At 38.5% G+C, this 13,809-nt stretch overlaps 1 protein-coding gene and 1 long non-coding RNA gene across 5 annotated transcripts in view; one reads left to right on the forward strand and one right to left on the reverse strand.

The window, feature by feature from the left end:
- Nucleotides 1-13,809, reverse strand: part of CIBAR1 (CBY1 interacting BAR domain containing 1) — a 39,530-nt gene that overhangs the window by 18,899 nt on the left and 6,822 nt on the right. For 2 of the 3 annotated variants that reach the window (XM_075125055.1, XM_048841246.2), the window contains exons 3-4: nucleotides 8,318-8,386; nucleotides 6,288-6,389 (exon numbers count right to left, since the gene is read on the reverse strand). In XM_075125055.1, coding sequence (XP_074981156.1) covers nucleotides 6,288-6,389; nucleotides 8,318-8,386 — 171 coding nt within the window. The remainder of the gene's footprint in view (nucleotides 1-6,287; nucleotides 6,390-8,317; nucleotides 8,387-13,809) is intronic. The other variant, XM_048841244.2, reaches the window with a different exon arrangement.
- The window catches only part of LOC125632679 (uncharacterized), a 47,882-nt gene that overhangs the window by 4,828 nt on the left and 29,245 nt on the right, over nucleotides 1-13,809 (forward strand). Inside the window, exon 2 of one of the 2 annotated variants that reach the window (XR_007355389.2) lies at nucleotides 684-4,876. The exons of the other annotated variant lie outside the window; for it this stretch is intronic. This is a non-coding gene — a long non-coding RNA (uncharacterized LOC125632679). Of the gene's footprint in view, nucleotides 1-683; nucleotides 4,877-13,809 lie in introns of those variants that run through there. 2 annotated transcript variants of the gene reach the window in all.

Genomic DNA, 13,809 nt, shown 5'->3' on the forward strand with positions numbered 1-13,809 from the left:
CCTGCAGCTCCTAGTGACCGCAGTTTGCTGTTCCCAGCCAACGGGAGTTGCGGGAAGCAGCGGCCAGCACGTCCCTGCAGCCCGCACCACTTCCCACAGCTCCCATTGGCCGGGAACGGCGAACCGCGGCCATGGGAGCTGCGGGCGGCCGTGCCTGCTGCCAGTTAGTGTAAACAAACTGTCTCGCGGCCCACCAGCGGATTACCCTGACGGGCTGCATGTGGCCCGCAGGTTGCCCACCACTGCTCTATGGAATTAGTAATAAATAAACGTACGTCATCTTCATCTCCTCCTTTAGGCTCCAGTTCAGCAAAGTTCTTAGCACTATCTTAATTTTAAGCATGAGTAACACCCTCCCTGTTCGGCAAATCATTAAGTATGTGCCTAATTGTTTTCCTGAATCCTCCCATAATGCACTGCAATAGAGAGCTTTTGGCATATCATATTTGTCTGATACAGTTCTGTCACTACTGGTATTTAGTAAGTAGTAGATACTGTAATGTTAATTATATTATGGTCATAGTAATAGAATGTTATTCTTGATCCACTTTAAATAGATATGGACATATTTTATATACTAATCTCTTAGGAAAAACAGAGTGTTGTGATACAACAGAATACTAAAACATGCATAGTTTGAAATTAAATAATTAAAAGATTTTATTTTGATGTTTCCTCTTCAGAAACACAACATGCACCTGTGACTGAAATTATTAATAAAGGAAAATATTTTTTATGAAAATGAAAGTAAAATATTTACAGTACAACTGTTACATGTAATCTTTGGTAAAAAACAATATGCTTACATAAAAATATTTTTATCTACAATGTCTATCTTTAATACATTATGTATGTTCATGTGTGAAATATTTGATATATCAAAAATACCCAGTAACAGTGAATGTTCCTTCTGGGAGTGTGTCACAAATATGCTATAGCAGAAATGCACGCTTGTGTATACTTAAAATATAGAATGGAATATTATGATGAAGGTAATCAGCAGTCTTCTGGAGGGGAGAGCAGTTCTATCAGCCTATTCCACTAACGATTTTATAGTAGTCTACCAGTTAGAGTTAAAAAGCGGTCTTATTAATGAGTTAGGGAACCCATCTGATAGAAAAATTTCATTGTTACTACATGTTAGGCACATATCTGGTGATCATCACCAGGGTAGACAGTTGCTGGAAGTGGTATAGTTTTTCTTTATCACATAATGTTTAATCATTATCAGACATCAATCTGAAAAAAATAATCAAATCACAAAAAGGGCCAAAACTCAAAGAAACTCTTTAATTTTGACCAAAATTGGCAGAAAGCTTCTAAATACAATTGATAATGCAATTATGTACTCAAATAGTACTGTTTTGAAAAGTTTGGGAAATATTTAGCCCTAGGTGATATATTGTATGCATTTTCCCCATACTTTTTTGCCTTCAGTTAAAGCAAAAGTCTGTAGTCACATAACAATATGAGCTTGTTTGTACCATTTGATACATCAAAATATTTGTCATTTGTAGAAGGGGTTGATTTGAGAAAAGTTTGTCTGCTATTTTTATGAAGTTATACAGATAATTATAAAACAAAAATATTTTTGATGTTATCTGCTCAGCTGCAGACATAAGTCTAAAGCCCTCATGGTACATCTGTACTTATCTTCTTACCATCATCAAATATGACAATACATGTAAACTATTTATAGAAGTAATGACTCTTAGTAGAAGAGCTGTAGAATGTCTTGTATGAATAGATAATGTGAATAATGAAGCATAACCATGCACTCTTATATAACCCTACACATAATTATGAGCTACTGAATGTCTAATGCAACACTCTTTAACCTCATAAAAATAGCCACAGTAATTTACAGATAGTTGAAACATTACTATTCTCCCTCAGAATCTGTCTGAAGAGCTCAATACCCTCTTGCTACACTTGTCACTGTCACAGAACCATGTATCGGAGTACACCAAATCTTCCCTACAGCATTTCCATCGCCTTGTCTCACAAGTACTCTCACACTCATATTGCACACAGGTGAGGATAGTTTCTGGAGCAGGTTGCAGCACCATCATGTTAGAAACAAGATGTTCTGGGCTAAATATCACCCCTCCATTTTTGACAGGTGATACTTAAAAATACTGAACTGTTGTATGATTCGATCTGTATTACTGATAACTTGCATGTTTCAGCTGCTACCTGAAGGAGACCATTGTTGGTGGCAATTTCTCACTTGTTTTATCCAGAGATGTTTGCTTCTTATCACAGTACAATAAAGATACCATGGAGGCATAGAGGAGGAGAGAGAGGCAGCCTATCTGAGCTGCACCCTGGGTGCTCAATTTTTGTCTTCAGTCATCTTTTTGTACATGAAAGCTGAAGTAGAATTACATCCACTGACAGCATGAATGTTTGGCAGTGTAAGACATTTCCATTCCCAGCTCCACAGCCACTCTGTCCATGGGAATGAATCTCTTCTTTTGGCCAACACCAGTTTTGAAAGAGAATTCATTTTCCCCAAGAGTAGAGCAATATCTTGGGCACATAGATGCAACATCTGGATCTAAGCTCCACATTAGCACCCTATTTACTGAGTGTTTGCTTTGATGAGCAACGTGCAAGAACATGTGTGAATCTGCTTCCTTGTGATCTGCCTTGAGTTCTGGTATTGCAGAATGGTTACCAGATGCTACTTTTACTGCTTGTGAGATATCATAAAAATCTAGCAGCAAGGTATACTTCACAACCAGGTAACAATCTCTGTTCATACTTCATAATTCAGTCATAGAGAAGAAATTCTGTAATGTCTGATTTATTCTTTGAATTTGATATAATCTTCAAGAATTGCTTTAGTAATGATATTAACACAGCGGGGTTCCAAACTTCTTGCATCTGGACATTCCCCCTGAGGTCTCTCTCACCAGATGACTGATTCTTCATTTGCATGCTTGTCACCAACAAGAGCAGTGTCTTGACATTTTAATCAAAGGGTAATGTTCAGCAGCTGATCAGACAGCTCCCCAAAAGTTTTGCACTTGGCAGTATCAGTGTACACCATCTGCAGAAGCATCATGAGGTCAATAAATAGCTAATGTTGGCTCATTGGCTGATAATAGCTCAATCATTGACAGATTTTAATCCAGCCAAGAGGGTGTGTTGCTCTTTTGGGTCTTTCTTAGAGATCCATCCAAATTGAAGTAGGAAAGTGGGAGAGGTGCCAACTCATACTTCAACAAACCCTGGATATCAACATCTCTGGACTTGGCAAGTGCAGTTAGCTTACTGAATGTCTGACAGTAGTTATTGCTTGTGCTGTCTGCTTCAGATGCTCAATTGGTTTGTTGAGATTTGAGATTATATTTTTTTATGGCATCAAGGTGGTCTACCTCATCCCTTTGCACTCGACTGGTTACAAACCACTTCATTTATTTTATCCCGTTCCCTCTTATTATGCCCAAACTTTCTGCAATTTCAGGTGGAGCCACAGTAGACATTGCAATGTACACAAGTGGCTGTCTGCTGTCTTGGCTAGTTCCAGGTTCAGTACTAAAAGGATCTGTCATTCTTTCAGTCACAACTTTTGTAGTATCTTGGACATTTTCATCAGCAGTCATGCACTCTATGGTTGTTTCTTTGTGGAGATCTGCCGTTGAAGGCTGCATTCCACACATTTGTTTTGTCATAGCTATTAATGAGTCAAGTAACACTTGGTCAGAGTCTTAGCTTCTGTGCAAAGATGTGGATGCTTCCCATAATCCTTGTTGAGAGATTGCTCAAATGGCCACACCATACCATATACCACTGAAGGGTCAGGCAGTCCGGTCTACTGCTCCTAGACTGTCAACTAAGGCATGATATGTATCTGGCTTCTCCTCCTCCAGAAGTCTGTCTGTTGGATCATATTAAAGAAGTTCTGTATTAAAATCACAAATGAGTTTGATTCCCCATAGTTTAAATTCCAGGGTATTACTAATTAAGAGGTCTCTTGGTTTTTGGTACTGTTTCTCTCCCTCTATGTGTGAAACTTGCAAGTTGCTAATTGCATTAGTACATTCTAAGACAGAGTCTGTTCTCAAAGCAATTCACACAGAGAGAGGCTCAAAGCAATACTCTGTAACAACAGAAACAGCACCCAGAGACTCCCCGCCCTTTTGTTGTATTAACAATTGTGATTAAAACAGAGATAGAGGATGTATGTGGATGGATGCTTGGTGTGGATAATAACTGAATGATCAGGGAGGTGCCAGCCTAAGAATCCAGTGTCCATTGGCTGAAGAAGGCATCAAGTGGAAATAACCAGAGGACCCCCGGGGGGCAGACTGGAATCCACCCAACAGCCTCAAGAATGGGAGAACCAAAGAACAAGATAACATCTAGCAGCACGGAGCCGTCAGGAATGTGCTATCTGCTGATTGATTCAGCAACAGCATGATGAAGCAATTCCCATAGACTGGCATAGGAAGAAACTCCTATGGACTCTAGAAAGTGAGAACTTTGGGGTCTGATTCTGCAAACCAACTTCCAGGAGCATCAGATGAGCATCTGACAAGGCCCTGCTCCCTCCACATGTCCAGGCCACCTGGCCAGTGGCTTGGCATGAGCAACTCTAAGGCTGGTAACTATGATGATAACCTTGCAGAACCTGTGTGTGTGTATGAATGAATGTGTGAATAAATATGAGATTGAATGGAATGTTATAGCTATAACTAACGGTTTACTATGATAACAATCTTGCAGAACCTGTGTGTGTGTGTTTGTAGGAATGAATGTGTGAATAAATATGAGATTGAATGGAATGTTATAGCTATAACTAACTGCTTACTATGATTCTTTCTGTATTCACAATAAATGTGGTATTTTGCCTTTTTACCTTTAATAAGATCCTGCTGGTTTTTATTTTATTGGTATAACATGTCTTCTGCTACATTTACACAACCCCATCTAGCAAAATTCACATGACCACACTGGAAGTCAAGTGGAATCATCGCTGTGAATGTGTCAAGCTCCATGAACCTGTTATCTCTCTTTGCCTCTATGTAATCCATCAATAGTTGGACAAAATCCATTATATAGTTTTCCCAGAAGCATATTTGAACAATTTTTTCCTTGGGTAACATCAGTGTCTATGAGCTGGCAGAGTGATTGGGTGCTGGTTATGAAGTCTGCCATGGCATTTTAAATATTGATAACATTTTATAATTAGGAGGTAGGGGTCTTCTTATCTGCACAACTTCATACAAATAGCAGGCAAAAAAACCCCCAATCCCTTCTCAAATCAGTCCATTCTAAAAATAATGTCAAATATTTTGATGTATTACATGGTACAAACAAGCTCATACCATTATATGTAACAGACTTGCTTTAAACAAAGGCAAAAAAGTATGGAAAAATGCATAAAGTATATCACCTGGGGCTAAATATTTCCCAAACTTTCTAAAACAGTACTATTTTTGAGTACATAGCTGCATTATCAATTGTATTTAGAAGCTTTCTACCAATTTTGGTCAAAATTAGACTGTTTCTTTGAGTTAGGGCCCTTTTTGTGATTTTATGATTTTTTTCCATTTGGATGCCGATAATGTTTAAACATTATGTGATATAGAAAAAACGGTACCATTTCCAGAATCTACATCCACCCTGGTGATGACCACCAGATATGTACCTAACTAGTGGTAGCAATGAAGTTTTTCTAGACGATGGGTTACGCCTTAGTGCCTAAAATGGGTCTGAGCTGGTAGACTACAGATTTCCCCACCCCAATCAGCCTCACTGAGCAACATCAACAGCAATTCAGGGGGAAGTTCATGTCTCTATGGCTGCAGGAAAGATCAATATAATTGCCAGAATGGTAAGGAGACAAAATAATGGAAACAATGCTAAAATTAAACAAAACATATGGAGAAAGTTTGTCCCACACTTACTTTCTAAAGACTTATCACTCACAATAGGATATAATCTTTCCATAACCCTCAGATACCATATACAACAGATATTTAAACCTACTATCAATGATAGAAAAATGGGGAAAAATTGAAAATGTGAATATGGTGACTGAACACATGCCAGATACTCTCAGGTACTTTTTGTTAAATAAATGCTACTATAGCAAATATTATAAGCTATAGCCAATTAGCTGTCTCAAAATATAGTATAAAGAATTTGTGATTCATGATCAATGTATGAAATAATCACTTTAAAGACAATTGCTTTCACATCTTTTTCTAAATACAATATTTTTAATTACTGGAGAATCAATTACTTCTTATATTCATTAGTAACAGAAAGGATACAATAATGTGTCGATCTGATGGATTCCTCTGACGTGTCCTTTCCAGTTGAGATAACTGCTTAGCCTCTCGATTCTTTGCTGTTAAAGTTGCTTTGAGATCATCCTGCAAATATATTTATACCATTCTGTATATGCTGAAATAGAGCTAAGGGCATATGAAATACATTTGTTTGCATTTATGAGTTGTCCAGAAAACTTACACAAAATTTTTTGCTCTAAATCAAACCAGGTTTTTATGGACTAATCCTGTGAAATGATGAGCACTTCCTGAAAAAGAGATCAATGCGCACTGAAGGTGCTCAGCGCCTTGCAGGATTGGGCCCCAGGCTGTGTGTGCCATCTTTTAAATTTTTGGAGGGAAAAATGTGAACAAAAATCAGGAGTTCTTAAAGAAGAGTTTATTAGATGGGCAAAAAGCCACAATTCTACAATCAAGAAAGAGGTCGACTATGGCTAAAAGCCCATGCTGGTTCAGTGGCAAAGTGTAGCCAGCATTTAGAAATAAAAAAGCAATATATATATAACAAATGGAAAAAGGAGAAATAGCAATCAATATAAATTAGAAGTATGAAGTGCAGAAGATTGATAAGGGAAGCTAAAAACATCAGGGAAAATCCACAGCGGGCAGGACTAGAGTTTTAAAATACATTAGGAACAAAGAGAGCCTAGCAATGTTATAGGCCCACTACTAGATTAAAATGGTAGAATTTTATTAATGATGCAGAAAAGGCAAAGGTGCTCAATAAATATTTCTGTTCTGTATTTGGAAAGAAGCAGGATGATGTACTCATATCATATGAAAATGAACTACTTTACAGTCCATTAGTAACTGAGGAGGATGTTAGACAATATCTACTCAGGATAAACATTTTTCAATTAGCTGGCCTAAATAACTTGCACCAAAGAGTCCTAGATGAGTTAGCTGAGGTGATCTGTAGCCCACTGACGTTAATTTTTAGTAAATCTTGGAATTCTGGGGAAATTCCAGAGACTGGAAGAATAATAATGTTGTGCCTATATTCAAAAAAGGCAAATAGGATGATCCAGGGAATTATAGGCTGGTTAGCCTGATGTCAATTCCTCGCAAAATAGAACAGAAGCCGATGCGGGATTTAATTAATAAAGAATTTAGGAATAGGAATACAATTAATGCAAGTCAACATAGCTTTAAGGAAAACAAGTCTTGTCAAACAAACCTTATTTAGTTCTTTGAAGAGATTATACATTTGGTTGATAAAGGTACTGTGTAGATATAACAATTAGACTTGTAAGGTGTTTGACTTAGTATTGCACAACATTCTGATTTAAAAATTGGCACTATACAATATCAAAAGAGCATATGTTAAATGGATTAAGAACTGGCTACCTGACAGATCTCAACAATTAGCTGTCAATGGAGAATCATCACTAAATGAGGGTATTTCAAGTGAGGGTCTACTGGCATCAGGACTAGGCCTGATGCTATTCAACATTTTCATCAATGCCTTGGAAGTAAATATAAAATCACAGCTGATAAAGTTTCCAGATGACACAAAGACTTGTTTTAATTCAAATTAAATTAGTTCAAATGTGAAGGGTTCATTCAATTAACAAAGTAAAGTCTCTTTATTTCATATACCCAGAAATTTAGTTGTTGTCCTAAAGCATTTGCAAACAAGTTTTACATATCTCTTTAAAATAAAAAGATACCAGGATTTACAGGGAATGCCATTTTGGAGTTCTGCGATGTGATATGATGGAGTGCTGTTGCTTTTGCAAGTTGCTGCACATGCACACTATTCTACATGTACTCTATAAACCACTCTGTCCTTCCTCCCCCTATCAGGACACTGTTCTCTAGAGGATTGGACCCCCTTCTCTCAGCTGTTTCCTGAAGCGTATCTGCTTCAAACATGTTCCAGGCCGCAATTCCAATGTATTGTTGTGAGTTACACATCTATACATTTTTGTTGTAATAATTTAACAAGCTTCACAAAAATGGCTATAAGAATACACTAAATTTTGAGAGAAAATACACTATATAGTACCTACCCTTTTAAGTTTTACTATGGTCCCGTAACTTTTCAGAGGGTCAACAACTTTGGCTTCAAGCCTTTCAACCTGGAAAAAAAGTCAAATTATCCAAGTCCTCTGCATATTAAATGTATTTCTAGAAAACTGATTGCTTTAAGAGTAATGTTGATTCTATCCTACTAGAATTTTAACCACATTCACTGAAGAAACAGTGGAAGCAGAGGTTGAATATATATTACATGTATTTATATAGGCAAAAGCAGAACCAATAAAACTAATCAAGAATCATAGAATCATAGAATATCAGGGTTGGAAGGGACCCCAGAAGGTCATCTAGTCCAACCCCCTGCTCGAAGCAGGACCAATTCCCAGTTAAATCATCCCAGCCAAGGCTTTGTCAAGCCTGACCTTAAAAACCTCTAAGGAAGGAGATTCTACCACCTCCCTAGGTAACGCATTCCAGTGTTTCACCACCCTCTTAGTGAAAAAGTTTTTCCTAATATCCAATCTAAACCTCCCCCACTGCAACTTGAGACCATTACTCCTCGTTCTGTCATCTGCTACCATTGAGAACAGTCTAGAGCCATCCTCTTTGGAACCCCCTTTCAGGTAGTTGAAAGCAGCTATCAAATCCCCCTCATTCTTCTTTTCTGCAGGCTAAACAATCCCAGCTCCCTCAGCCTCTCCTCATAACTCATGTGTTCCAGACCCCTAATCATTTTTGTTGCCCTTCGCTGGACTCTCTCCAATTTATCCACATCCTTCTTGAAGTGTGGGGCCCAAAACTGGACACAGTACTCCAGATGAGGCCTCACCAATGTCGAATAGAGGGGAACGATCAGTCCCTCGATCTGCTCGCTATGCCCCTACTTATACATCCCAAAATGCCATTGGCCTTCTTGGCAACAAGGGCACACTGCTGACTCATATCCAGCTTCTCATCCACTGTCACCCCTAGGTCCTTTTCCGCAGAACTGCTGCCTAGCCATTCGGTCCCTAGTCTGTAGCTATGCATTGGGTTCTTCTGTCCTAAGTGCAGGACCCTGCACTTATTCTTATTGAACCTCATCAGATTTCTTTTGGCCCAATCCTCCAATTTGTCTAGGTCCTTCTGTATCCTATCCCTCCCCTCCAGCGTATCTACCACTCCTCCCAGTTTAGTATCATCCGCATATTTGCTGAGAGTGCAATCCACACCATCCTCCAGATGATTTATGAAGATATTGAACAAAACCGGCCCCAGGACCGACCCTTGGGGCACTCCACTTGATACCGGCTGCCAACTAGACACATAACTTTTAACTTGATTCATAACTTTTCTTGATTAATCCCTAGTATAACTTTTTTATTTCAATGGCACTAAACCAAATTAGGCTGGGAATTCTAAGAACTGACTACTGGAAATAGACAATGTTAAATCTCTTAAATTCTACAGCTTTTAAGAGATTAAAAATAAACGTATTTGTTTTTAAATGTTAGATTATGGATTTTAAATTGTTTGCTCATTAATATGCTTTAAGAGATGCAAAGCTCCAGATTTTTGAAAGCTATGGGAGCAGCAAACTATGTACTCAAAAAATCAGAAACATTATGCACATATATTAAGGCATTCACAGATATTTACATTTGAGATTTTGTTTTAATACCTTCTACATGGAAAAACAGATGAAAATGGCTAGACAGGTAATGGAGCTATGACTGTGCATGTCATACAATATTGTGTCTGTTTTATTGTTACCTTAAAACAGAAGTTGGCCCAATAAAAGATATTACCTCACCCACATTGTCTCTCTAATATCCTGGGATCAACAGCTACAACATCACTGCATACAAAAAATGGAAGTTATCCTCTCTCTCTCTGCTTCTACCACCCCTTTTGTTTTGCCTACCTGTGAGCTTTTGAGGCCAAGGACTTTTTACTGAACAACTGTTTACCCCATAGCATACTAGTGCCTGTAATAATAAAGTGTGTGACACTGGCAGACAATCAATGAACTGTCATCCTTATTCACTCATTTACAATTATGCCTTTCATCATACTATGCTCTCTTTTATATAGATATGCATCTCTTTTATAGGGGCACATTAACTTGTTAAGTAACATAAAAAGACCTCTGTTGCTACACAGTTTATAAAGCAAAGTTCCAACTCCAATGAAGTCCAGTAAAGCTCTACAATTACAAACAAAATCAGACCAACGATTTTAAAACCAGGGATCTTAAAAGATAATTTTGTGATGAAAGAAAAAATGCCAGCCAAGTTAAAGTTAGATTCCACAGAGGAAGAGAAATTTTGGGGAAAGACCTGTTTCCTAATTATTATTAATGGACAAAGCTTCAGATCCAAATAAAAACTGCTTTACAAGGTACAGGACTGTAAAGGGTACTATAAATAATCTCAATTGTTCCAAAGTTCGACATGATTTAAGCATTGCATTAAGAACTGGACTTTTTAGAACCATAAATGTTTATCCTAATCTTTACAGAGCTAAATCCCATTATTTTTCTTCGCTGGCTTTTTGTCTTTTGATTTTCCTCGCATCCTCTGCATGTTTTTCTAATCTTCCTCTTTTTTTACTCATCAAAGAAACCAGGTTTGAAACTGGAGATCTGCAACACTAGATGACTACAGCATGCGGAAATTAAAAGGCTCTTAAGCTAATATTCCTCGAACTTTTATGAATTAAAGAACTTCAAAATCTTTTTAAGTACCTGGCGCTGTTGTGGAAAAATGAATGGAATCAGCAGTCCTTATGAGCTATTTTACTTGCTAGTTCTGACAAAATGCATATGAAAGCTGCTGCATAAATTGATGCCCACAAAGAGGAGAAGGGAAATGGAGACAGAGAGACAGATGGATAACAAGAGATGGAACTTATGTAGCCATTCCCTGTTCTCTTTTTTACCTTTTTCTCAATCTGTCTTTTCCCTCCCCACCCCAATTAATTGTTGGAAAGGTGGAAAATGGCTTGACTGAAGGGTCACATTTTTAAAGGTATCTAGGTGCCTAAAGATGCAGAAATGTGCCTAGTGGATGTGGAGAACTTGGAGGGCTACTGATAGTTGAGCATATTAAAAAAAACAAAACAAAAAACAAAAACAGTTTCCCTTCTCCCTTTGTATGGTTATTCAGCAGGCACGAAGGGGTTAATTTCTTTCCTGAAACAAGACAAGTACTAGTGACTGTGGGGAAGTTGCCTAGCTTGAATGAAGGAACTATCAGGAACTAAAGGCGGGGGTGGGGGGGGGGGAATTAATGCAAAACCTTTGACAGGTAAACATGTCTGGAGTGGAGAAATATCACCATCTGGAGGAAACTGGCTATACTTGTTTTGACTGGGTTCAAGACGCCCAGCAAACAAAGTATTATATCAAGTGACCAGCCTAATATAGAAGAGGAGTCACTTTCTCTCCATGCAAGAACTGATATGACACTGTGCACAAGAGAGACAGACCCTGCTGAAAGGGTCTGAAGGCCTGAAACTGACCAGGGTCCTGTATGGTAGAGAAGTATTACATGGTAAACATGCAATACGCTATTTATTGTTTTACAGTATGTTTCTCCGTAAAGCTTTTGTTCTAAACAAGCTGGCTGGTCACTGGTCTATCCTGTCATTACCTCAGGAAGAGAACAGCACAACAGGTTCTGAACTAGACTCCAATTTATTAAGATGACCACAGTGAACTGCAGGAGGAATTACAGCCTAAATCCCTGATCTGGAGTGAGAGGAATGTGGTTTCCCACCCCGAGAAAAATGACAGGTAGAGACCTGAGTGGGGTTTCCTCAAAGAAATCAAGAAGGGGGCAGAAGTGCAATTACCTTGGGAACTGTAACAATGAGATTCTCAAAAGTGCCTAGATGCCTAACTCACTGAAATCAATGGGAGTGAGGCATCTATGTGCTTCCAAAAATCCCACTAGGCACCTATCTGCATCTCTAGATGCCTAAATACTCTTAAAAATCTGGCCCTAAATACATAGTGAAAGGACCAGATATAGCACTTTTATTTTCAATTGCCCTTTCTTAGTAACAAGAGCTGAACCTCTTAAAGGTGAACTTCAAAAGGAAAAAGGGGATTTATGATTTTTTCTTTTGTTTCTTAATGTGTACAGATGACTTGAAAGGCTTTCTTGGGTTTTTTAAAGTTTTTTTCTACTTCCTTTTTTCTTTATAAAAATAGCAAGAAGGTCAACGATTGCATTCCCCTTTTCAGTTAGAGTACTCCTTGGTGACTCAAATTTGAAGTAGGAGCTTTCTGAGCTCTCTAGTGAAGGGGTAGAGGTATCCTTAATAAACTCCCAAAAGTTTTAGTTCAATAGGTGTTAGCTTAAAACAGAATTTTAAACAAGCTCAATAAAAATCCATTGCATTCTAATTATGCTCCAATCCTGCAGTTAGATTCATGTGGCTGGACTCTTGCACATGTGTAGAGACTCACTGAATTCAGCGGAGCTCCATGCTAGTGTCACGGTTGACCCTTCCAGATCCCACTTCAGGATCAACACCTCTTTTCCTTGACACAGTATTTCCCAAAACTTGGGGCGCCACTTGTTCAGGGAAAGCCCCTGGCAGGCCGGGCCGGTTTGTTTACCTGAAGCGTCCGCAGGTTCGGCCGATCGCGGTTCCCACTGGCCGCAATTCGCCGCTCCAGGCCACTGGGGGCTGCAGTAAGTGGTGCCGCAGTGGGAGCCGCGATCGGCCGAACCTGTGGACGCGGCAGGTAAACAAACCAGCCCGACCCGCTCGAGGCTTTCTCTGAACAAGCAGCGTCCCAAGTTTGGGAAACACTGCCTTGATACATTTGATGTCATAAACTCACCCATTTTCCAGCTGTCTACAATAACTGATAACAAAGTGAACAATACCTAAATTCTAATTCAAAATATGAGCAAAAAACCAACAACTTTAAAACACATCAAGGCCTTTTTACATATTATAATGAATGTAGAACATCCCCATCTCAATAAATAAATGGCCACTTTTTCTCTTTCGCATGTTACCTTTTAACATCAAAATAAGCTTTGTTTAGAGTGAACTTAAAATCATGAACCAAACTCATCTGGGTTAAATGGCCTATTTCAGGACAGTGTCAAACTATTCTTAGGGCCCCAATCCTGCAAAAAAAATTATGTGTTTGGGATGACTCATGTGAGTCAAGTTAGAAGCAAAACTCAAACAGCTTAATGGGACTAAATCGGGGGGCCCAGATAATCTTCATCCAAGAATATTACAGGAATTGGCACATGAAATTGCAAGCCCATTAGCAAGAATTTTTAATGAGTCTGTAAACTCAGGGGTTGTACCGTATGATTGGAGAATTGCTAACATAGTTAAAAATAGTTCCTATTTTTAAGAAAGGGGAAAAAAGTGATCCGGGTAACTATAGGTCTGTTAGTTTAACATCTGTAGTATGCAAGGTCTTGGAAAAAATTCTGAAGGAGAAAGTAGTTAAGGACATTGAAGTCAATGGTAAATGGGACAAAATACAACATGGTTTTACAAAAGGCGG

The sequence above is a fragment of the Caretta caretta genome, chromosome 2 (assembly GCF_965140235.1).
Source record: "Caretta caretta isolate rCarCar2 chromosome 2, rCarCar1.hap1, whole genome shotgun sequence".
In the NCBI taxonomy this organism is placed as follows: Eukaryota; Metazoa; Chordata; order Testudines; family Cheloniidae; genus Caretta; species Caretta caretta.